The sequence below is a fragment of the Athene cunicularia genome, assembly GCF_003259725.1.
Source record: "Athene cunicularia isolate RWA chromosome 1 unlocalized genomic scaffold, athCun1 chr1_part2, whole genome shotgun sequence".
In the NCBI taxonomy this organism is placed as follows: Eukaryota; Metazoa; Chordata; class Aves; order Strigiformes; family Strigidae; genus Athene; species Athene cunicularia.
Genome location: NW_020799092.1, coordinates 21,879,146 through 21,903,033, shown reverse-complemented (window position 1 = coordinate 21,903,033; position 23,888 = coordinate 21,879,146). Strand labels below are relative to the sequence as shown.

Sequence of the window (23,888 nt, the reverse complement as noted above, 5' to 3'; positions counted from 1 at the left end):
GGCAGGCGGCCGCCGAATCGCCAGCCGGGGCGGTAACCGGCCGCGCGGAAGGGAAGAGCCGCATCGCTTTTTACTTTGTGTGAGCGAAGCGCCTGCCGGCGAGTTTCCCAGAGAAGCCGTGGCCGGTGCGAAAGGCAGGGTTCCGCTTTTGGCCCTCTGAGAGAGGAATCACGAGTTCTTGTGTCACTCGCTTCCTCATTTCAGCACATCGCACCTCGTCTCATTTGCATCTGACCTCTGCGGCGCCCAGAGCTGCCTTGGCAGCTGTAAACTGCCACGGTGGACACCCCGGGGACTGGGGGTGATTGTTAGGTTCAGTCCCCTTGGCAGGCTCTTGTTTTATTGCGGGTCTTTCGGTCGCCTTGTGCCGGCTTTTCCGAAATCTGCGATGGGGGAAGCAGAGAGGAATCTGTTGCACCACTGTGGTTGGCTGGTGCAATCATCGAGTGTTTCATCTGTGATTTTTAGCATGAACCTGAAAGCCAAATCTTCTAGATTTTGGTATTATCTTCATTATTACCTCTTTGGTTGGATCTTACAAAGGATGTCTTGGTTTCTTTCTTCCCCTGTGTAAAGAGAAGAAAACGTTCTGTGAAGTTGCAGCTTAGCATTGTTAAACACTTACAGATTCTCAGCTGAAGTAGTACTAGAAAGATAACATAATTATTAAGATTAAGGCACTTGAACAAACAGATCCTGGCTAATCACAGTGGCTCTTCCCTGCAAGCTCTTCACAAGAGAGCTGCGAAAGAGGCCTGGTAAATAATTTTCTGCTGACTGGCTTCTCAGTGCAATGCAATAATGAGTGATGGCAACTTACTCCAGTGTTCAGGCTGCTGGGCTCTGCTGTGGCTGAATCAATGCTAATTAATGTGCTTGACATCAAAACTTTTTGTGGTCCCAAGGCAAAATTTGGAAAAGAATCCCAGATCGGCCCAGTGAATTGTCTTTGACTGTGCAAGAAATTCAGATTTAAGTCCCTCTTGGAAGCTCTGAGATGTTTCTAGATTTTGACTTCTCCTTTTTGCAGTCAGGATGAGCAAGAGTTCAGTCATTGCTGAAGTTAGTTTACAGGGGGCAGAAACAGTAAATCCTCCATGTTCTCTGTGGTGTGTGTCTAGGATGTCATCACCTTGCCATACCTCTGCTGTGCTGCTAGTCTTTATGGCCCTCGCTGTCCATCTGGGGGCTGAACAGCCAAAAGAGAGGAGCTGTGATGTGATTGGTGATGAAAGCAGCGAGTCGCAAATGGAAAGAGCCCTGCTGAAGAAACTAGAGCCCCTGAGTGAAATGAGGTACAGTACAACACCCTGTAGGCCTCGGGGCTGCGCAGTGCCTACCCTCAGGACAAGGGGAGGGGGAGATTTGGGGCCAGACAGCCAGAATGAGCTCCCCCATTAGTTTGGGCTGTGACTGGCTTCCGGGTCTTAAGTGTCCGCTGCTCTGAGCCTTGTTCTTCGTAATCTTATGGTCTGTCTGTGCTGTCCTCTCCCTGCTGCAGGTTTAACGTGACTGTGGAGAAAGGCAAAACAGAAAACTACGTCTACAGTTTCAGGGTGTGTAGGGAGGTCAATAGCACCTTGCATGATTTTGGCGGCCTGGTGCAAACAGATAGACAGAATGGAAAGACTACAGTGATAGGAAGAATCAATGAAACCCAGGTCTTCAATGGAAGTAAGATTCCACTCAGTACTTTTCTTACTCAGTATTTACCTTTCACCTCCTGATCTGGATTTGCAGCCTGTATTGTTTCTTTCTTGGCAGGTGACTGGATCATGCTGATTTATAAAGGGGGTGATTCATACGGCAGGCACTGCAGTGGTGAGAAGAGAAGAGCTGTGATAATGATTTCTTGCAAGCAGGGAGTTACAGCGGTGAGTGACACATGAGGTGGGAGAGGAGCAGGAGGCTGCCACACAAACGGTTGTTTCTAAGCAGAAGGGCTTTGAGGAGGCAGTAGATTTTCTTCTGTCCTCCAGTGTCTGTTGCTGAGCTGCACCAACAGTGATAAAACTGTCTTCTGGTGAAGTTCATCATGCCTGGGTGTATTTTCACATGACTTCTCCCAAATTGCAGAGTTCATTCAGCATTATTTCAGAAGAGCGGGAAAAGGAGCAGGATTGTTTCTACCTCTTTGAGATGGACAGCAGTGTGGCTTGTCCAGCTGAGGATTCCCATCTCAGCGTTGGCTCCATTCTGCTGATCACGTGAGTCATTTGAAGAGCTGTTCATGTCTGGGCCATAATTGGTGCCATTTAGAAACACAGCAAATGCTATACTAGATTAGATAATTGTATGTACCTATCCACAGCCACTGTTAGATGTTACCAGGCCTCTGAGCTTTTTGGACTAAAGCTCTTGCTCAAGACTTGATGCTGCAGAGCTGCTCATTCCCTGTAGATATCTTCCTTCATAGTTTACAGACAAGTGCACTGAAACATGGAAGATATGACTTCCTAAAATTGTACAACTCTTGGCCAGAGCTGGGAATTCAGACCAGAAGTCTTGACTCGTTTTTTTTGTGTTTGCACTTAGAGACACTACTTTGTGTAATGCTGCTGAAAGATTTATACTAGCAAATCAATATTTTGAGGATCTTTTCTGGTCTGGTCTCTGTTTATAGCTCTGTTCATGAGTGGTGTTCATCTACTTGCTCCAATACTAATCTGAGGCAGGTAGCTGGCTCGGAAGAGGTTGTCTATAGGATTTCCTCAGCTTTTTGATTTTTAATTCTTCCCTCCAGGTTTGCTTCACTGATTGCAGTCTACATCATTGGTGGGTTCCTCTACCAGCGCCTTGTAGTGGGAGCAAAAGGCATGGAACAGTTTCCTCACTTTGCCTTCTGGCAAGATCTGGGCAATTTGGTGGCGGTGAGTGAAAAGTCCCTGTATGTTTGCAGCCTGATCCATATATTAGGACAGAAGAAAATGGCATCTGCCTTGTCTTTGTGGACTATGTATGCTGGGTAGACATGCCACCAGGGTAGTATACCTTGAGGTAGAAGAAGAGGCTGTGTTTTTGTGTGGGTTTTTTTTTTCCCTTGAGTATTTTTGAATCCTTTCTGAGACTGATTCCCTGCTAATATCCTGCAACTGCTACATAACAAACTAAACACATGCTCAGTAGTAGATGATACTTTTCTGGTAGAAATGTTAAGCTAGGGACTGTGAAATGTTCACGTGACTCCCTGGAACCCTTTCTTGGTCACTGTTGGCAGTGCTGTTTATCCTCCATGCTCTTCTTGGTCTTATGTTGCTTCATGCTTCATTAATCAGTATGCCCAGAACTCTCAAGACCGAGCGGAATGTTTGTATGCATGCTTCTCTTGTCAAGACAAGTTTTGGGGACCTGTCCCACATGGCTAGCACAGAGCTAGCCATAAGCCCATAACAAAAAGAGAAATGACAGAAGCTGCTTTGCTTTGGATGCTGAGTCAATTGCATAGTGTCTGACTCTGGTGCGATACCCTGTGCTTGCAGGATGGCTGTGACTTTGTCTGCCGATCTAAGCCCCGAAATGCACCAGCTGCGTACCGTGGTGTGGGCGATGACCAGCTGGGTGAGGAGTCGGAAGAACGGGATGACCACTTGCTACCGATGTGATAGGCTTTCAGCACTGAGTTCTTTTCTCCCCATCTCCCAGTGCTTGTTTAGCCGGGTGTCTCCCAGCCAGTTCTCCTTCTCTTACTTCTGATTTTCTTTATGCTGTTTGCTTTTGCTGTCTCCGGTGTGTCAAGTCCCATGGATGCCTCTGGGTGTGAACAGCACTGGTCCCTGATGGCATGTCTTGTGCTATAACGCTGTCTTAAGTTTTTAAAAGCGCAGCAGAGCTGGAGGGGAGGAGAAGTGCTGAGAGTCGAGCAGAAGACAGAAAGCAAGCAGTATTAGCATTCAGCACTGAGGAGGAATGGGAGATGAATCACTGAGAGGCAAAGAAGGGCCATGGATGGGTGCAGAATGGGAAAGGAAAAGGAGGCCATGGGTTAAAACAGCTGAGACTGTAGGAGGGATCTTTCGTATCTTTTTTTTTTTTTTTCTCTTTCCCCTAGGGTTTACAGGATCTGTAAGACACTGGAATTATTTTTCTTTGAATGCATTTTCAGCTTTTCTAGCTTCTGCACTGTTACACGCTGTTTCTGCCAGCATAACCTGCACAGAGTGCTCTATGCCAGACTCCGTGGGGGTGGAAGAGGCATTAGCACCTCTGCAGTCTTTTCTTCTCCTAATGGCAATATGTTGAAGGTAACACACCCGTTTCCTTCAACAGATGTAAAGGGATGCATGCTATCCTCTCACACTGGAGAGGAGCAATGCTAAAAAACTACAGGAGTTTAATATGGTCTTGTGACTTTCCAGTTCAGCAAAGATATTGTCTCAAGTCTTCTCAATCATGGAGAAGCCAAAGGAAATTATGTGCTGCTAAGGAAACATCTGCTGAGACTGGAACTGATGTCAAGGCAAAACAAGACAGGTAGCTGCCCCATGAGTTCTGTTACAAGCTTCCTGAGGTGACTGCCCACACAGCTCCGTCACTGTCAGCATTGTGATTTCATGCTCTCCAAAAGTTCCTTGCTTGGCAGAGGCTTTTCCCCTGACATTTATTTTTATAAAAAAGGAACCACAGAAGCCTGTGTAAAGGACTCCTGCTTTCATAAGCTGTCCACTTAAGAATGGTACAGGCCAGTCTTAAGGTATTTGCCCTGTGCAGATGGTACTTGCATACTGCTACTGGCTGGGAGTGAGAACGACCTTCTCCTGGGGCTCTGATGAAAAGCAGGTACAGCTGAGTCATGAGGCTTGATGGGAACCTTCAGGAACTTAGCACCTTGATTCTTAGTTGCTTTTTATTTGAGGGGCTAGACTCTAAGCAATCCCATTCTGCCCTAGTGTAGACTGGCAGAGACTGTGAATAAGCAAGCCACTACTGTTAACAGCAGAGGACAGACAAGGTTGGGATGTTTTTAGTACTGCCAAAGGAATCTGAACAGTGATGCAGAGGGAAAAGGGATGGCCCTGCTTTCTTGCTGGGTTTAGAGCGGGCAAACAATTCCTGCTTTTTGACTTTTGTTATGGTCTCAATTTTTCTCATAACATGGGGAAAAAGAGGAAGTCACCAAGTCTGTTGTTACTGTTTTTCATGGTGGTGTTTAAGGAATTTTTTTTGTACAAAACACAACTTTCAAAAATAAAACGACCAAAAAACACGGTAAAGCAGTGTGCTGATGTAACAGGAGCTTTCTTTGGTGCCAGACCATCTCATTTACCCAAAGGTGAAGGGTCCTTAGTGCATGGTGCCTTGTGCCTGAAATACTCTTGCCAGGAAGAAGGTCTCTTCTTGTTAATACATGGGTTTTGCTGCCACTTTGTGTGTCTTTGGGGCTTAAGATGGAGGGGTATACACATCTTTCAAAACTGGAACTTTAAAAGCTCAGGTAGTCATGGATAAGAAGTTTCCTATACTCTGTATTTCTGCAACAATAAAAATCAGAAGGAACTTTTTTATGACAGTTGTAGTTCTCAAACACTACATTTATGTTCAGGTTGTGGAGGGGGGATTAAAAAGTAGCCAGACTTGCAAAGCCTGAACAAGCATTTTTTTATTAAGAACACTGAACATGAAAGGAAGAAGTGAAGCCTTCCCCTTTGAAATAAAATCTGGTCCTCAGAAGTAGCTAGTACCATAGGCAGGCTAGCTGCCTGCTGACCCTGCCATGGGTCAAACTAAACAGGAGTTTTCCACACCCAGCCTGCTACAGATAAAATGGTTTAAGGGCAGCCTTCCTCTGCTGATTGCTGCTAGAGATTGTAACCTCCCTGCTCCCTGCCCCCAAATTACATCAGACCAAGTAGTGTTACTGGGGTATAAGCATGGACAGCTTCCTTTGTGCCTTTTTTTTTTTTTTGAAGCCCCATAATTCTCTCAGGGCCAATGATGTCATTAAAGTGGGACTCAACAGTACAGTTCAGACTAGGAAGCTGCTGCCACATTTTATCCACCTTCTAAGCACCTTCCCTCCTCTCTTTAACATGGGTCAATAAAGAGCCCATTCCAAAGATCTCCAATGTTTTCCTAGCTGTGTTATTAGTCCTCCTCCCATACCACTACAGCTCTCCTACAACAGTAGGTGCCTTCCACACAAAACTGTCTTATGTTTTGTGAACAGAAGTGAAACTTCTGAAAACAGAAAAGCTGAGACACACGGTTTATAAAATCATCTTGCTTTCAGCTTTTCGGCTCTAGGGGGCACTTGCCTCCTCATGCAATGTCTTCAGGGTTTTTTTGCCTGTTTGTTTGAAGCAGAGGTGCTTCTGGAAGAGAACTCTGACCAGGTTTTTCACCTTTGGCAATCTGGTTACAAAACTTCAGAATAACACATTTGGTCCTTAAAAAAACCCAACCAACCTGGAGGGGCTGCAAGGGAGGGACTTTAACATGATTCTACCCCTTGGAAGGGAGAAGTGACATGAAAGGATCAGTATTCAGTTGTTGGAGGGTGTGATTCTGTTTTTTTTGTTTTTTTTCAACTGAAGAAGAGAAATATTTGTTTTACAACACCAACAAAAAAAAAAAAAAAAAAGGCAGGCAATACAATCCTGCCAGCTTAAACTTTGTCCCGTAAGCTCTCCTGAGGATAATGAAGACAGACACAGAAATAATACAAACTGATAAAAGAACACAAAAAAACCAAAACCCCAGCCCATTTTATGAAGAGCCTTGGCGCTTCTGGAGACTGCTTTGGATCTGTAAATTACACCCTAGCACAATGGGGAGACAAACCTAGTGCTGCAGGGTTCCCTAATGTAAGACAATCCCCCTCCCCATCAATTTTCCCATCACCTTGTCATAAGTACTCAGGATAAACCCTCCTCTGACTGGTTCAGAGAGGAGTATCTGAAGTGGATAGCTGCCGCAACACTTTGTCCTCAGTCCGCATTCTCTACAGGAGACAGTAAAGCTAAGGCAGCTCCTATTGCCACAGGCCTTCAGGTTTGGTATGCATGCTGGAATGGCTATTCAACCCAGTTCATGAGCAGTCTGGGTATTTAAGAGTGGAACAGCAGCAGCCCCTTTTGCTCAAACTCTCGTTTGTCCACCTTTGTCACTTGGAATTTACTAGTTCCCCTTCCTAAATGCCCCAGGCACAGCTGCTCCCAATGTCCGTGTGGGGCTGACTCTTCCTATGCCTCAAGTTCTGGCACAGTGAGATTCAAAACTAAGATCTAGCAGACCTGCTGTAGCAAAAAAGGGTGAGAGCAGTTCCCTTTCAGAAGTCTGCTAAGACAGGAGGAGTTCCCTTTCACATCTTCATGTGGGATACGGGAGAGGCATATTCAAATCAGGAAGAGGGAAAGATGTTTCAAGGCCCCAGGTAGGAGTTTTCCTCCCCCTTGTAGCACCATTAAGAGACCAAGACATGGGCTTGTGCATGGCAGTTTCAATCAGTTATCTCATTCTTGAATGCAAGACCACAGGGGACTGTCCCATTCTTCCCTGCCCCAGCAGGATGCTCCAAAGCTAGCAGCTGCCCTGCGACCCTGGGGTCAGAGCAGAAGTGAGACCTCTGGCTTCAGAGCTGTTAGGTCTCCTTGAGGACATTGATCTTGGCACAGATCTTGAGAGCTGGTCCCAGCTTGATGTTCATGGCACTCATGAGGTGTTCCTCCTTCAGAAGCAACAGGGCCTGGCCATCAATTTCCTGTGACCGAAACTCCTCAGCAATTTCCTGGCATCCTGTGAAACCAAAAACCAGCACTGAGAAACAGATGTGCCCTGGGCACTGCCCTTGTTCCCACTCTTCAGGCCTCTGGCAAGTACGGGAGGCAAGCTAGGAGTCTAACTGACCCCCCTCCCCACTCTAGTCCCCAGTCTGCCTGAGGACACAGGCTGCTTGAGAAATAAAGCATCAGTATCACCCACTCCAATTCAGAAACATGTACAAAAGTACAATAAAAGCATTAGACACCACTTTCTTCTCAGAAAGAGAACCAACAAATTACCCCATGCTACCGGAATACAGGAGTGCAGGAGAGGATCTTAACTTCACCTTGCAGTGATGCAATGAACTCATACACTTCCTCCACACTCCAGCGGCTGGGATTGCTGGACAGGAAGACTGGGTTGATGCCGTGTAGATCTGGGGTAGGTGGGGCCATACTAGAGTTTGACAGGTCCCTCTCTCCATGACTGGCCCTTACTGACAGGGGCCCTGGAGATGTAGGGGACAAAGCTTCATCATAGCTGGAGTTATCAGAGCCTCGACTCGAGTCTTCCTGGCCCTACAAGCCCATAGGAAAGAAAGGAAACAAAAGGTGTTTTGCCAGAAATTCACATCTACTAGATGCAAAACCAAGACACTGAGAACAGCAGAAGTCATCCCAATGATCTGGGACAATTGTCTCAGGCTGTTGGTCCAGAAGCAGCTGACACAAGAGCTCCCTGATGCCAGAAAGTGGAGACTTTACCCTCCCTCTTCCTTCTCCCCATTCTCCCCCAGTCCATTCCTCACATCACCACTGAAGCTCATTTGATGCTTCTATAATCTGATTGGAATCATTCATGTGGAAGAACACTAATCATATGGGAAAAGTGAATTGTTTTCTACAAAGTGTGTCAGCTGATCTCACTCACTGAGACCTCTAAGACACACACAGGAGCAAACAAACAGAACAAATACAAACATGAACCCGCGTTCTGCAGCTGATGAGCCATTAGAACAGCTCCCCATGCCCTGTGCAACAACTGTCAGTGTGCACCTGACGTACCCTGTATGACTACATTACAAGAAAGTAGCACATCCAGCAGTGAGAGCTTTGACCCCTGCCTTGACTATATCCTTACCCTGTGGCGCTTGCCCTGGATCTTTGTTCGAGCAATTTCAGAGCTGCTGCGCCGTGGTCCCCGTCGGCGCACACGCGCGTAGTTAGCTTCCTGGAATTCCTTCATCTTCTTTCTCTGCAGCCGAAACTGATGGCTGCAGCTAACATTGTACCTTAAATAAGTAGAAGCAGAGCAGCAGTTAGGAAATGGCAACTATCAAAACCTACTGCTTCTTCCTCTAGATGGGGATAAAACTCCTCTTTAACATCAAGTTCTGTTCCCCCTCCTTCTAAGACTTCCCATTGGAAGGAACCAGGTCCAGACTTCAGACACAAGCAATATTTGGACACCAGAGTCTTGATGTAACGTCTAAAGGGTCAATTAAGTCATTCCCCTGAGGGAAAGAAGACCCATAACAAGCACTCTGTACCAATAGGAAGCAGCAATGACTAGTCTAACTTCTCCCCAATGCTCCCATTGTGTCTTTGTCTAGTACCAATGCAGCAGACAGCCACCAGAACACATTCTTTTAGTCAGTCAAGAAGTTCTTTGGAGCCCCAGAACTTCCACTTCGTTTTCTGTGCAAGTCAGAAGTCCTGTTTACACTCAAACACCACATCCACCCCTCCAGACTTAGAAGCATTCACAAATCATTTAGAGTCCTAAAGGATCTCTGTGGCCAGTGCATCCCATGGAGGGAGGATCAGATGTTCTAAAGTGTTCTACACTACCAGGAGAAAGGGCACATGCCCAGTTCTAGAGAATGTTTAGTCAGAGAAAACAAAGATTATGTCTTACTATTACCTTTTAGCACAGGTCATGGAACAAAACCTCTTGGAGCCACGGAACTGAGTTGCTGGGGCATACTTTCCACAGTATTCACATTTGAGCAAGTTTGCCTTCTTATCAAGCTCTAGTGAAACACAGAAATATACACCAGTTGATGATCTGAAGCAGATCACACAATTCTCCATTCCACTACTCTTCTGAGCAGACATATTCCAAGCACTGTTTTCTACTGAATCTACTAAGCAGTTAGCTTGGGGAAGAAGCTGAGGAAAGAGAGGCAGAAGCTCTACTAATTAGGATGCCAGGATATTGAACAAAGCAGTTTATTTCTCCTTGTTCATTGAAACAATACTGAGAAGCAAAAAAATAGCATATCCCTCATATCCTACAAGGCCGTGTGGGAAATGTCCCATCACTGCACTCTCTGCTGTGTCCACGCATCCTTCGCAGCCTTCAGGGTCATTAGAGACAGGTACAGTTTGAATTCTCCTGCTTACTACTGACACAGGGTGTGTTAGATCATATTAACAACATAAAAATATTGTCCTATGGTACTCAAGACAAGAAGATCCTAGGTCCACAGTTTGGGTCTCTTAAGGAGTTAGCAGGAAGAGATACAAGCCCATAATGTATAAAGTTAGATACAGTTATCACAGAGCAGAAGCTTTCAGTAACACTAGTTAGGCCTCTTGGTGCCGTAACTCACCCATAGAAGCACTGTCCCCTCCCGGAGAATTGCTGGACAGGTTTTCACTCTGGCCAGAAGGAGCCTCTCCCTGCAGTGGCTTCTCAGATTCTTTCAGCAGCTGAGAACAACCCACCTAGACAGGAAGAGAAGGAGTTGGGCCATCAGTAAAGGACTGGCTGTGTCCACCACCCTCTCCAAGGTGTGATGCTGCTCACACCTTATTACAGCTCAGAAGAAACCCTCTGCCTACTAGGGAAGGAGAGATGCTGAGCAGTTATTACTCCTTCCTGACTCACAGGCTTGGTTCATTCAAAGATCACCAAGTGTTATCTGCCTTGAATATCCTCCAATTCCATGTAGCTGCATTTCCCCGTATTTGCTTTAACTTCACTCACTGCTTGTTCAAAATGCAGCACATCTTTTCCTCACTAAAAATCAGAAGGAAGAACCTTCTTACAACTCCTGCATAAATTATCACTTTGAGGACTACTGGAGAAAACAGTTCCCATCACACCTGTTTTACTCCTTCCAACCCACTCTCTTTAATGCCACCACTTATTAATGCCTTGCTTCATGTGTGGCACCTCCCTCCTTTCCCTTCCTCTTCACTGTCTGTGTCTCAGGCTAAAAATGCTGAGTTGGAATATGGGGAAAGAAACTCCTGTCCAAAGCTGGAAGCTCACCGCCTTCCCAAAAGAGCACTACATCTTCCCCCACAGCAGATAATCCCTACCGGAAAGGGCTCTGCTCCTTCCTGGATAACAAAGCCTTCAATGATGTGTGTCAGGATCTGGGGCTTGACAATGGCTTGTGGGGGTTTGGAGTCTCCCATCTGACGTGACACCATTGCCAGGTTTGGGGTGGGAGCAGAGGTGGGGGTGACTGATCCTCCTTCACTTGAGGCAGTATTTGGGGTTGCAACAGCAGCAGGATCAGATTTATCTGGGAAGTTAACAGCACAAGAGTCAGTTACCTTTGCTCCATCTACTTCAAACAGAATAAAAGATCAGACCATTAGCACACACAAGCAGAGGTCTTCTTTGTACCTCACCTCCAAGGCCACTCTTCTCCTCCATGTTTTTGGGGCTGTCTGTCACAGGAGAGGACCTGGCAGGCAGGAGTGCACTGACACCAGGTGACTCCTCCTTCTCCTCCTCTGACTCTGCCTTGCGCTTTACTGATAAGGTCTGAGACTTGCCCTGTGTGAGTAAAGAGGAACACTTAAGCAGAGAGAAGCTCCAAAGCAAAGAACAAGACAGATCAAAAGCAGAAGGAAGATGCATTTTGCTCCATTGTACATCATTTCCAGCCTTGTTCCTTCTCCTGGAAAATTCCTCTAGCTCCCTCACAGTACATATCTCTACTTAGGAGCATGTGCCTAGCAGGGAGCAAAACTCCAGAAGACTCACTACCATGCCACTGTGACTAGGATCTGGTGTCCCAATTCACTTTGATCCATTGATATAATAATAATAGCAAGACACTGTGTGAACCATAAAGGATTATTCCAGGAAGAAGTGGAATGGCAGTCACCCAGCAGTTTCCAAACAGACTTTTGGCTAAATCAGATCAGTTTTGATGGAGGAGAGTCAAAAAGAGTAGAGGGCATATGTTGGATGACAACAGAATTGTCCCCCTACTCAAAAAAAAAAAAAAAAAAAATCAGACAAATTCTGTGACACCTCCCTGAAGCAGCAGCCAGAGCTTAGAAAACAGTCACAGCAACTGGCTAAGGGACTCTGAGATGGCAAAGTGCTGTTGTCCCAAGGGAGTTAGGCCGGCTCTAGCTGGACAATTTAAAGCAGCATGGAATGAGGCCTGTGGAATATGAGCCATCTTTGTGTTCTTCTGCGTAGCCTCTGCATAGGGGACCCTCAGGCCTAGAGTAGTGGCTGTTACCACACAGCAAGGGGTCTCTGACCCAGAGGTATCCACACCCAGCGAGGAGAGGGGAGTTCAATCTTCATGGCCCACTCAGCTCTCATCTCTCTCCTGAGAGAGACAACAAAGAAGCCAGTTATTGTTTGCATTGGGTTTATGTGGCAAGGTTTTAGTAGCTGGGGGGCTTCTGTGAGAAGATGCCAGAAGCTTCCACATGTCCAACAGAGCCAGTTCCAGCTGGCTCCAAGATGGACCCGCCACCAGCCAAGGCCAAGCCCATCAGTGATGTTGGTAACACCTCTGTGATAACATATTTAAGAAAGAGTAAAAAATACTGCACAACAGCAGCTGGGAGAAAGGAGTGAGGATATGTGAGAGAAACAACTCTGCAGACACCAAGGGCAGTAGAGAAGGAGGGGGAGGAGATGCTCCAGGTGCCAGAGCAGAGGTTCCCCTGCAGCCTGTGGTGAAGCCCGTGGTGAGACAGCTGAGCCCTGCACCCATGGAGGCCCATACACCAGAGCAGGTGGATGTACCCTGAAGGAAGCAGTGACCCTGCTGAGAGCCAGCCCACACTGGAGCAGGCTCCTGGCAGGGCTTGTGACCCCGTGGGGGACCTACACTGGAGCAGTCTGTTCCTGAAGGACTGCACCCCGTGGGAGGGACTCACAATGGAGCAGTTTATGAAGGACTGTCTCCTAAAGGAGGGATCCCACCCTGGAGCAAGGGAAAAGCATGAGGAGAAAGGAGCAGCAGAGACAAAACATTATGAACTGACCACAACCCCCATTCCCTGTCCTCCTGCACTGCTCAAGGGGAGAAGGTAGAGAGTCTGGAATGAAGATGAACCTGTGAAGAAGGTGGGGGAGATGTTTTTTAGATTTGTTCTTCTTTCTCATTATCCTACTCTGATTGTCAATTAAATTAATTCCCCTAAACTGAGTTTGTTTTGCCCGTGACAGTAATTGGTAAGTGATCTCCCTGTCCTTATCTTGACTCACAAACTTTTTGTTGTATTTTTCTCCCCCTGTCCTATTGTGAAGGAGGAGTGATAGAACAGCTTGGTGGTCACCCAGCAGCCAGCCAAGGTCACAGCCACACTGTTAAATGTGATATTTTAGTATGTGACGTGGACACCTACCCCATTTGGGGCAGGGTCTGAGTCTCACCTATTTACCTCACGCAAGCCTTTGAACGATAACGTAGAAAAGAAATGCTTGTAGTCAGTAACCCAAAGGGTTGGACTGGAATTAGTGTTTTTGAGAGGAAAAAGTCTCCACATCCCTTTACCCAAACCCTTACCCATCCCATCCCACTGACCTGGGCCTGGGCTGCGATTGGTGTCCTAGGAATGAACAAAGAGAATCCATATGCTATTCTCCTTCTCAATGGTATCACTTACTGGCAACTGGACAGACTGCATGTAGAATGCTGCTGGCATCTGAGCCACAACTGGAGAGGAGGCTGGGCTCTTCACCATGTGGGCTGTGCCTTGAACTTGTGCCAAATTCACCCCTGTGGTGAGAGGAGGAGCTTCCTGTGAGGATGCTGGAGCTGAAGACGATGATGGGGAAGCAGCATGGGCTTGGGAAACAGGCTGGACCACGGCTGGCATTCCCCGGGACGTCGGCACTGCTGCAGCAATCTGAGCCAAGCCCAGCGCTTGGGCTTGGCCTGAGCCCTGCTGCCGAGTACCCACCACCTGCACAGGGATGTGCGGTGGAGGCTGCTGCGTTGCCGACATTTTGGCAGGCCCAAGCTGAGGTGGTTTGATGGGGGTGACCAGAGATTTTGACTGAATTGGAATGGGTGACTTGGTGGCTGGCTGGCAAGGACTGTCCTGCTGGAGCTGCACAGGCTGCGGTTGGGACTGCAGCATAGGTTGTACCACAAGGGTCTGAGCCTGCTGCTGGTTTTGAGGTGGAGCCTGTTGCTGCGGAGGTTGAGCTTGCTGCTGCTGTTGGGTCAGAGATGGTGCTTGCTGCTGTTGCTGCTGTTGGGCCAGCTGAAGATGGGTAGCTGTGTGGAGGAGCTGGGACTGGCGATGCTGGAACTGCTGCTGGTGATGAATGGCGATCTGCTGCTGGATCACCACCTGCTTCTGCAGGTGGATCTGCTGCTGCTGCTGGATCAGCGAGTGTGGCTGGATCTGAGTATATGTGGCTGTGCAAACACAGAGTGGGAAAAGGGGAGAGAGCAAAAGTTATCAACAGTGCAGCTGGGAACAACAACAACAGCAGACAGTCACAGCACTGGTTTGAGTCATTAAGCTCCAAAATGACTAACAGCTGACTGGCAGAGGACACGAGGGACTAAATCAACTTTTCTGGCTAATAGAGAGGGATAACACCTAGAGAAAAACCTCCAGGAGCCCAGAGGCTGGGAGGCATGTTGGAAAACCTCTCACCATTGGGCTTTCAAGTGGCACTCTTGGGAAAGCCCAGGGGGCTCGCAGAGAAGGGACAGGTCTGCACTTACCTGAGCTGATCAGCGTCTGGCTGGGTGCTGGTGTAGCAGTCCTGGTCAGGTTCATGCCCACTGTTTGCTGTCCACCACTGTCTGTTTCGCCCTTCTTTGTGGCTGCATTCTCTGTCTCCGTCTGGCTTCCCTGGCTGACAGTCACGGCCTGGGCAGCTGCTACCGGTAACGGCTGAACCACCCCTGTGCCTTTCCTTTGGCAACTGCCTGTGGCTCCTGCTGAGGAGGTCTGGCTCAATCCCACTGAGGTCTGGCTCCCACCACTTGCCACCACACCCCCGGAGACACCGTTACTGCCCGCTGACCCCTGGCTCAAGTTGAGGGACTGGCCTGCGCTGCCAGAGGAGGCCTGAGCCACTGCCAAGGTCTGGCCCGTGCTGGTGGCCTGCGGTAAGCCCGAAGCCTGGGAGTTTCCTGGCAGAGCTGCCTTCTGAGCAGAGCCTTGGAGCTGGGCGTTAGCAGCTGAGGTCTGCTGGCTCCTCACAGCCAAGTTCTGCACCTAAAAACACGTATACAGAACAGAATCAGTTTGCTTTACATACTTTACTTGCTGGAAGTTTGGCAGAGAACACATAAGCAACATGGTTTAAATTGCATGTGGGGAGCTGGCTAACACTGCAGGACAAAGCTGAGGCACAGCCCTCCCCAGGAAACATTATCCTGAACTCCCACCCCATCTCTGATGGAAGTTAAAGACCTCATGGCACTTTCTGAACCGACACATGAGGACACTGCCATTCCCTGAGGCATGGGACAGCCTTTAGACCTGCCTGCCATGCTTTTGCATTGGTAGGACCTAGTTTAGCACAGCTCTAAAAGCACTGAATTACCCCTTTAAAGACCAGTTTTCAATTTTTGTGCCAGCTGCCTCCTCCCCCTGTGCAGGGTTTTCCACTCAGCAGACCCACAGATCTACCTGTGGCCTGCAGCCCTTCAGATTTCACCAGTTCCTCTGTATTTTGGTGCTGCCATCCTCTGACTTTCCTTCAAAGAAAATGCTCCAGAGGAAAAAAATATTAAGTAACCGGAAATCCCAAAAATGACTGGGACAGGAGAAGGGAAATGGGAAGCCACAGCAGCTCCCTGTGTTTACATATAGATGAATGCAGGAGGTAAGACCTTGTGTCCTGTACGGTTTTTGGCATCTTTACAAAAACAAACCAAGTGGGTGAAGGAATACTACCTATAGCAAAGACTCCTCATTGCAAGTGACTGAAAACTCGACATAGAACTCAACAATTCTTTTCACACAAGGACAATAGAGAAACTGTGAAGACGGGATTGATCCAGCCTGTGGCTCACCCCAGAAATTTTAAGCAGAAATTAATTCCATCTCTGGAGGCAAAAGCAAACACAAAAAAAGGGTGGCAAGAGAGAACAGAATCTGCTGCCTGCACAGGGACACAGGTTGGGGATAAAACAGAGCTAATCTGCTACACAGGGATGGCTGGAGAGCAAGACCAGAGCGTGGGGTGAGGGAGAGCAGAGGAAGGGGGTGTCACTGACCTGGTCTGTGTCTGCATGGACCCCAGGAGACTGAGTGGGTGGTACCTCCTGCTGCACAGCGGCCACAGCCCCGTTGGGCATCAGGATGAGTTGGGAGGCAAGAGGCACATTGCGGCCCAAGGTCCGGTTTACCTGCAACAGGTTCCCCAGCTGTGGCTGTTGAGGGAGGGTCGGGTGATGTGGAATGAGAGGAACGGAGAGGAAGAGAGAAAGACAGACAACGAACCACAAGCAAACAGATTACAAAGCAACACTGGGCTGCAATATGACACATTGCAAAACCCCCAACCCTCCCTGCACTGTAACACTGAACATAACCCTCAGGAGCAGAAAACTGGGAACAGTTGCCTTACAGAAACAAACACTCTTCTATTAAACATGGGCCTGGGCCAGCTCGCACAGATTGCCCTGTGCTGGCTAAAAGTCTGGGCTATCACTGATTTTTCAGATGTATATCTGGGACTGGTTGAGAAACAGTGATAAAAGACATACATCTAAGGCCAGGCTTGCTTGAAAAGAAGGGGATTACAGTCTGTATCTAAAGTGACGCAGAAAATATTTTTCAAGTAGGTAACTAAACCCCAGACTGACTATATAGCCAAGCCTAAAGTCTTCTATTTAGTGGCAGTTGAAAGCAATTAAAAGGATGACACATTTGTTCATGTTCATTTATGTTTCTAGACTTACTTGAATTCTGACTGAGGTCAGCAATGGTAGGAGAGTAATTTACCATATATCTGTTCTAGCACTGAACTAGAAGAGTAGCTTTATTTCTGTGAGCTATATTCAAGTCTAGGACATCTCTTTCACATTTACACTCTAGTAAGAAGTGCCATGGGATCTTTAACATCTATGCAGAGACAAACATAGTTCTTAATCTCACCTGAGCCACACAATACAAAGCTCATCTACCCTCAGCTGAGCCCAGAGTTAAACTTGGGGTTTCAGAGACAAGAGCTTCCCCATCTGAATTTAAAATACAGTGTCATCCTTAAAGATAGAGGTAGCCTAAAGGTGTTGGTAATCCCAAGCAGTGAAACAGTGAAGTGGCTAGGAAGTGGGATTCACAGTCAGCACACATTCTGCGTACACATCTCTTACCCGGAGATACATCTGGGCCTGCGACTGGTTGAGGGGTGGTGAGGTGGTATTCCCAAGGAGGACAGACTGTGTCAGGGTTGTGGCGCTGGGGGAGCTCACGCTCTGTGACCGACTGATCAGCTGAGCAGCTGATGTGGTGGCTAAGTTGATCTTAAAACAGAGAAAAGCCCCAGATCATATATGGAGAGATGGAGGCAAATAAACAAATACAAATTCACTTACTGAGGTACAGCCAGAACAGAGATTTTACATTTTTTTCCTGTATCCCACAGGGGACCAAGAAGAAAAAAGTATTTGTGTTAGAGGCTACACAATCTAAACTAGCCAAAGCTCTGGATGCTAACCTCATTTGTATGCTGAGCCTGAATATCCCTTTTAGCATGCAACTGCAGTAAGAGATCCAAAATACATACATACTTTTTTCCAGCCTCTCAAGAAAAGGACAAAAACCCCACAAAGTAACCTTTACCCTACCAACTCATCTACTCTGAACAAATCCCAGTTCCTCAATACTCACTACAAAACCAGACTCCTCATACAACAAACTACTACTGCGACCAAGAAAAAAAAATAAAGAGTATTCCCTTTCAAGTTGCTCATGACTCCTCCTTCTTAAAAGTCTTGATCCTTTTCAAATCCATACAACATATCCTCAAAGCCTCAGCAAAGAGAGATCAGTGTCCATCCTTCCAACTGAGAGGCCTCTCTCACTCAGAAACCTTCTCTGGTCTCCTCAACCCCCACCAATAATGACAGCACCCCAAATCCTCAAAGCTGTCTGCATCTTGTGGATTCCCAGCCTTCTTAGAAGCTGCGTTTCCCTGTCTGACTGCCTTCCTAAAAAACAAAGAGGAGAAAGAACAAGGCAGAGGGTGGGAGTGAGGCTTTGATATGTGTGTGAGGGAGCAGTTACTTACAGAAGCCTGGGTGGTGGTGGTCTGTTGCGAGGTGCTGGTGTTGGGGGAGCTGGCCTGTCTACTGGCTGCGATTGTAGCCTGCAGGAGAGATTGACAGAGAAATGAGTACCTGGAACAAACTTTTCAACCCAGCCCAAATAGTTGACTTTGTCAGAACACCTAGTCCCATCATCATTATCATCATCTTCCATTCTAGAGAACAGGAGCACAATCTAACCACTGCAAATCTCTGCTGTGACCTACAAATCAGGTGCAGCAACGTGCCTCCTCTTCCCCAGCCAGTTCAGTCCTACACACTACCCAAGGCAGTGGACAACAGACCCTTATGTCCTCCATACGTCCACCAAAGGACCTCCAGTCCTTCCACCTGTGGGTATACACCCTACCATTGCCCTAGCCTGCCATGCTACACACTGCAACCCTCATCCCTATGCTGAAAATCCACTGTTAACACCCCAATGTTCCCTGCAATATTAGCAATTTTCTGGGCTAGTTAGGCAGTTTAGTAGCAATGTAATGATAGCACTCCAAGTAACAAATTTCAGATTACAGCACATATGGTTCATGGAGGAATGTAAATATTGGTTTCCCCGCCTCCCTCCCCCCCTATGATCCCATGGGAATTCCACTGTACGAGTTTAGTTAGTTTTATAACTAAGATTTGTGCAAAACTGGTGAGAGGATTCTATTCCCTCTATGTTATAAAACTGCAGGTAGAGATTTTGAGAACAACTAAATGCTGGACTAACAGCCAAGGAGGACAGCTGCTGGTGGAGATATTGTTACAAAGACAGAACTGTAGTCACATCATACATAATCCATCTTCAACTGATGATAAAATCTGGTAGGTGAGCAAAATTGCTAAAAAAAACCCACTCAACAATTACACATAGAAAAAAAACATCCCAATTTGTATAAACATATCTCAAAGAAACACCCTCCTGGACAGACAAGATTTACCCCAGATCCCTCTTGCTAGTAACTGGTAAAGAAAACATGGGCCACTAAGTTTCAAGACAGAAAATTCAGAGGATACCACCTGAAATGTCATGCACACAAGACCATGTTTATTCTCAGAGAAGTAACAATCCACAGTTTACTTTAATACAGTTTTTAAACACTACTGCATCCACTGCTGATTTAACCACCCTTCTTTTATTTAAAGAAGGTGCAGAGGCTAGCCATAGGCCTCTGAAGTGCAGTGGGGCGTTGCCATGGGGATGGCAAATTTTGTCTTCCCCTGCTCTGTACCTGAAAACCAAACAAATCTTTGCATCAGGCTTCTATTCTAGTTTACTAGCTCGTTTTAGTAGCTTTAGACAATGCGTTTAGGGACTCATTGTCTCATAATGGATCAGGATGACCTCGGTGCACAAGTCACTTCATAAGGAGAGAATCTCTGGATATTCCCCAGAGAACAATCCAATTGCTCTCCTTCTGCCCCTTGGCAACTCACCTGCTGCACAGCAGCCAGGCTGTGAAGCTGGGCACTGTTAAGCTGCTGCTGGAGCATGAACTGATGAAAGTACTGGGCTGCATTGGGCTGTCTTTGGAGTGCCTGCAGGGCCTAGAGAAAGAGGAAAACCCAATTGTCAAAAATAGCGTGCCCTTGAAATGCAATTAGAGAGAGCAAAGAAGACATGACAGCCCTGAGACCATCCCTAGACTCCATGAAAAAAGCAAAGTCACAAGATTAGCACATCAAAATACATAGTACAGCTACAAACTTGGTAACAATCACAGGTGTATTTCAGGACAGAGGGAAGCACATTTGCAAGACTTTAATAAATTTCCAGGTATCTGGGATGTGTGTGCTCAAGCAGACAGACAAGCGTTCCAGTATGGGATGTATACAGAGGATATACACTGTATAGAGGAACTCAGATGATAAACTGAATGATTTGCTCTAAAATAGCAGGCTAAAATCAATCTACTGGATCACAGTATGCATTAAATATAAGAGGCTGGACACTGGTGGAGTAACCTATAAAACATGAAGCACAGTATCAGGCTACAGGAACTAACCATTGGGCCCAGCACAAGAATTTCTCAATCTGCAAACATGACGGTCCTTCAAGCACACTCCCACCTTGACACATGATAACTCAGAGGAACAAGAAAAGGCTCACCACCACCTTCCACTGATGCACGTGCCATCCCGGAACATAACAGTGTCTCACCTGTACTGCCTGTCGCTCATAGAGAGACATCTGTGATATCTGAGGACGGGTGCTTCCTCCAGAACTGGAGCTCCCGCTGGTGGAGCTGGAGTTCTGCTCACTTTCAGTCTCCATGGTGACAGGATCCCAGGAGCTCAGGCTGAGACGGACTCCAGATCTACATCGAAAGAATTGGAAACTAAGGCTAGAGAAAGAACCAAACCTTATTTCACTGCATCACACACACCTTTTTTTACTGGAATATCCCAGTACCAGGCTTCTTGCACAGCTCTGCTACATCAGAGGACCAGGGATGCCAGGGCTCTGAAATTACCCAGGAATTATACTCACGATTTCCATCTTTTATTAATTCAGTCAGAAATGTAATGCCCACATTCTCATATTTTTATTGCTGTGCCACAGTTGGAAGCTACAGCATCCTGAACTCTTAAAAAGGCACAAGAGTGAAGGAGAGGCTGCAGCTCATTCAGACAATCATTTGGCTCCAGACCTGATGACCTCTCCTTCAAGAGAGGCTAGTGAACTTAAGTAACAGTCTCTCACTGCACTTTGGCAACTTCTGATCCTCTCTTCCTCCAGGCCCATAAGAGGTATAATTATCCCACAACTCTGCTGCCCTACTGCAGAAATACCGGCTTGGTTCCTCCTTCTCCCAGTTTAGCCCCCAGCCCTCAACTCTTTCTTCCCTTCTCTGATCACATGGATTTTCCAGCTACTTGTTGCTCCCAACAGACGAGGACTTTGATATTAGACTGGAATGTGGTATCTGTGGTGGCAAGTTGCTTTCAGGAGGGATGGAGTCAGAAGCAGAGTGGATGAAGGGTTCACTGGCAACACTTGTAAGGGGAAAGCTGCTAAAGAGGTCATTGCAGAGCCAGAGAGATCTTCCAGCAGCAGAATGATGAGTTGCAGTGAACCACAGGATTGAGGAAGGACTGGAGAAGGCTTTCATCAGCCAAGAGGAAGAGAAGTGAGACTGAAGAGAGTGCTTAGCAGAAGAGTAATGTATTGGGATGATCAGAAAGTTTTGTGCAGCAAGAAACATGGGCTACACAGGGAGTAACAGTAGGAGGGCTTAGAGTCAGAAAAGGGAAAGTGCGAAAATGATTATTCAACAACTCCTCTGAAAATGCTGACTTTTTAAAAGGATATCATTCTTCCTAAGATTAGAAAGAAAAAAAGACTTTGATAGTCTCAACATCACCAACAGCCTGCTTGTTTCCAAACCACCAGCTGGCTCCCCTGCAAAATATAAATGGGACCCTTAGCCTTCGAGGTCCCCACAGCCCCTGTGTAGACCTTTCCAAATCCAGAGACTTTGAGCTTCAAAGCCTTCACCAAACACAACTTTTTCCAGGTGGATAAACAAACAGACCAGCACAACAGAAAAGGAACCACAACAATAGTCTCAACCAGACAACTTTTTAAATTCTGTTCATGGTGTTAAGGGTAGCAGATGACTTTAAAGTAGGGTAACAGCATGAACACTGCAAAGGATGGCTGGCTAAATCAGGGAACTGCTGCTCCAAACCAGCTCCCCAAAATCTGGAAGATTCTATAATCGACAAGCAGATAGCTGCTGCTCCAGTGCTGTCTTCCCCACACATCTTTACTTCTGCCCTCAAGTCCTGCTCAGGCATCTCCCTGCTATTCCAACACTAGCTTCCTGCACTGCTTCAGCAGTGGGGTCATAATTCCACTCTGCAGCCGTCTTCTCCTCAACTGAGACATACACCCGCCTAACTAGTCCCTACTGTCTTCACGCACAACTCTTACAGCTAGAAACAGTTGGTCAATAAGTCCATCTAGAACACAAAAGCTCTGGAGAAGACAATAGCCTTAAAGATATTCCCAGGGGGCAGCACCACAAAAAGTAAATGAAGCCTGAAAATAAATAAAATTGAGAAGGGAGAGAATATTTTTGAAAGAAACTGTGGTAGATAAATGAAGTATTTCGCATGGGGTTAAAATGCAAGTTAGAGTGAAGCTACACATATCACACCATGTCATCTAGTAGCTCAGCTACTATCAGGAGACTATTTCTGTTCTGTGCCCACCCTCAGCCTCCTTGTGCAGGTTCCTCCCAGCATTTGCCTCACTTTTGGTGCTCCCTAGATCAACTTGTTAACTTTGCAGAAAAGCTACCCTAAATATAATTTTCTGCCAGATCAGTGAGTTAAATTAGCTCACCTGTGATGCCACAAGCATGAGAGAGAGGAGATAAGGAAGTTTCAGCTTAGCCGTAGCACACACCCTTACACCCAACAGCCACACCAGAAGGAGAAACCTGGCTTCTGACTTGGTGCTCTGCTCCACCAACCTGTCTTTCCTCAGTAAACAGCACCATGGATTCTTAAGTTTTCCAGCATTTTTGAGGGTTTCACATCGATCTAGATCTTCTTAAAATCAGGTCCTAGCCCAAACAGCATCCTACTTGAAATCCCACCTCTGGCATGAGAGGCATCAAAAAATATTGGTCTCTGTGTAGGCAGAGGGCCTTTTGGGGGCACAGATACCTCCCTTGGCAGAAGGGTGGTAAGAATTTTAAGTCACACACAGCAAGGAGGATTATCCAGCAAAACCCTTTCCAAATACAAAAGTGAAAAGGCACAGTATTTCCCCAGGCAAGTTCATCTAAGGATGCAGCTCCGTGTTAGTGAAATCTGATCCAAAACCAGGCTATTCCCACACAAAACAGCATGGATTACACCCTCTCCCCTTCTCCAAGCGCATCTCCCAGCACCCTCCTCTTACAAAAATCTAGTGATCACTGGGCTATCAGATCAATTGGCTCAGGTGGTCCATGAGATGGATAACCCAATAAAAATGGTTAAACCATGGGTTTCCGAAAGATTGAGTTAATCAACAAACCTTGCGGGGAAAAGAAAAAAAAAATAACAACATAGCTATTACTTAAATTAACCATAGCTAGACCTGCACACTGAGAAGCAGACACAGAAGGATACAAAGGCCTAAACACCATGGCAGGAACAACGGGGCAGCAGAAAGGGAGGGAAGGAGAAAGGAGAAAACTAGCTCACAGAGCAGCACAAGCATGAGTTCGTGGGCCAGCACAAACCACGACCACCACAGGTGGCCTGTCTACAAGTTCCTGACCGCTTTCAAGTCCAAGAGCAGAAGAGTCAGGCCAAACATCTACTCTTAGCCACTGAACACTAGGTAGGAGGTAGAAAAGTTTTACGCACCCCATCCAGTCCCCCTGACACGTGACTGCTGCCTGCAGAACATTTTCTAACCTTGCAACTGGTTTTGTCGCTTCGAGAAACTAAGTTAGCGAATGAGTAAGACTTGCACAAGGTTTGCTCAGAGGTTTTGGGGAGGACAAATGAGCAGCCGGGACTACACCACACTCCTCGCCCTGCTACTGTAGTTTTCTACAACGCAGTCTCAAAGCGAAGCGAGCAGAGGCGTGAAACTGCCGGGACCCATTCACTCTGCCGGGGGATGCTCGGGGAGCAGCCGCAGGTGCGACTCCCGCGCACGGCGGGACCCGGCACCGCCCGCCGTTCC

The 23,888-nt window shown here is 47.0% G+C and overlaps 2 protein-coding genes across 2 annotated transcripts; one reads left to right on the top strand and one right to left on the bottom strand.

Annotated features, from left to right (window-relative positions):
* Positions 1–112: 112 nt before the first annotated feature.
* M6PR (mannose-6-phosphate receptor, cation dependent) lies at positions 113–3,929 on the top strand. Its single transcript, XM_026867725.1, has 7 exons — positions 113–125; positions 1,122–1,295; positions 1,502–1,674; positions 1,765–1,874; positions 2,077–2,207; positions 2,744–2,870; positions 3,480–3,929. Exons 2-7 carry the CDS (start codon positions 1,123–1,125, stop codon positions 3,600–3,602), a joined length of 837 nt encoding a protein of 278 aa, XP_026723526.1. The 5' UTR covers positions 113–125; position 1,122; the 3' UTR covers positions 3,603–3,929.
* Positions 3,930–4,042: 113 nt separating this feature from the next.
* On the bottom strand, positions 4,043–23,583 carry PHC1 (polyhomeotic homolog 1). Its single transcript, XM_026867709.1, has 15 exons — positions 23,564–23,583; positions 20,358–20,514; positions 19,634–19,744; positions 18,178–18,255; positions 17,261–17,410; positions 16,160–16,315; positions 14,654–15,152; positions 13,578–14,338; positions 11,346–11,493; positions 11,028–11,236; positions 10,313–10,427; positions 9,622–9,730; positions 8,839–8,989; positions 8,045–8,276; positions 4,043–7,731 (listed from the first exon to the last, which is right to left on the bottom strand). Exons 1-15 carry the CDS (start codon positions 23,566–23,568, stop codon positions 7,577–7,579), a joined length of 3,036 nt encoding a protein of 1,011 aa, XP_026723510.1. The 5' UTR covers positions 23,569–23,583; the 3' UTR covers positions 4,043–7,576.
* Positions 23,584–23,888: the final 305 nt, after the last annotated feature.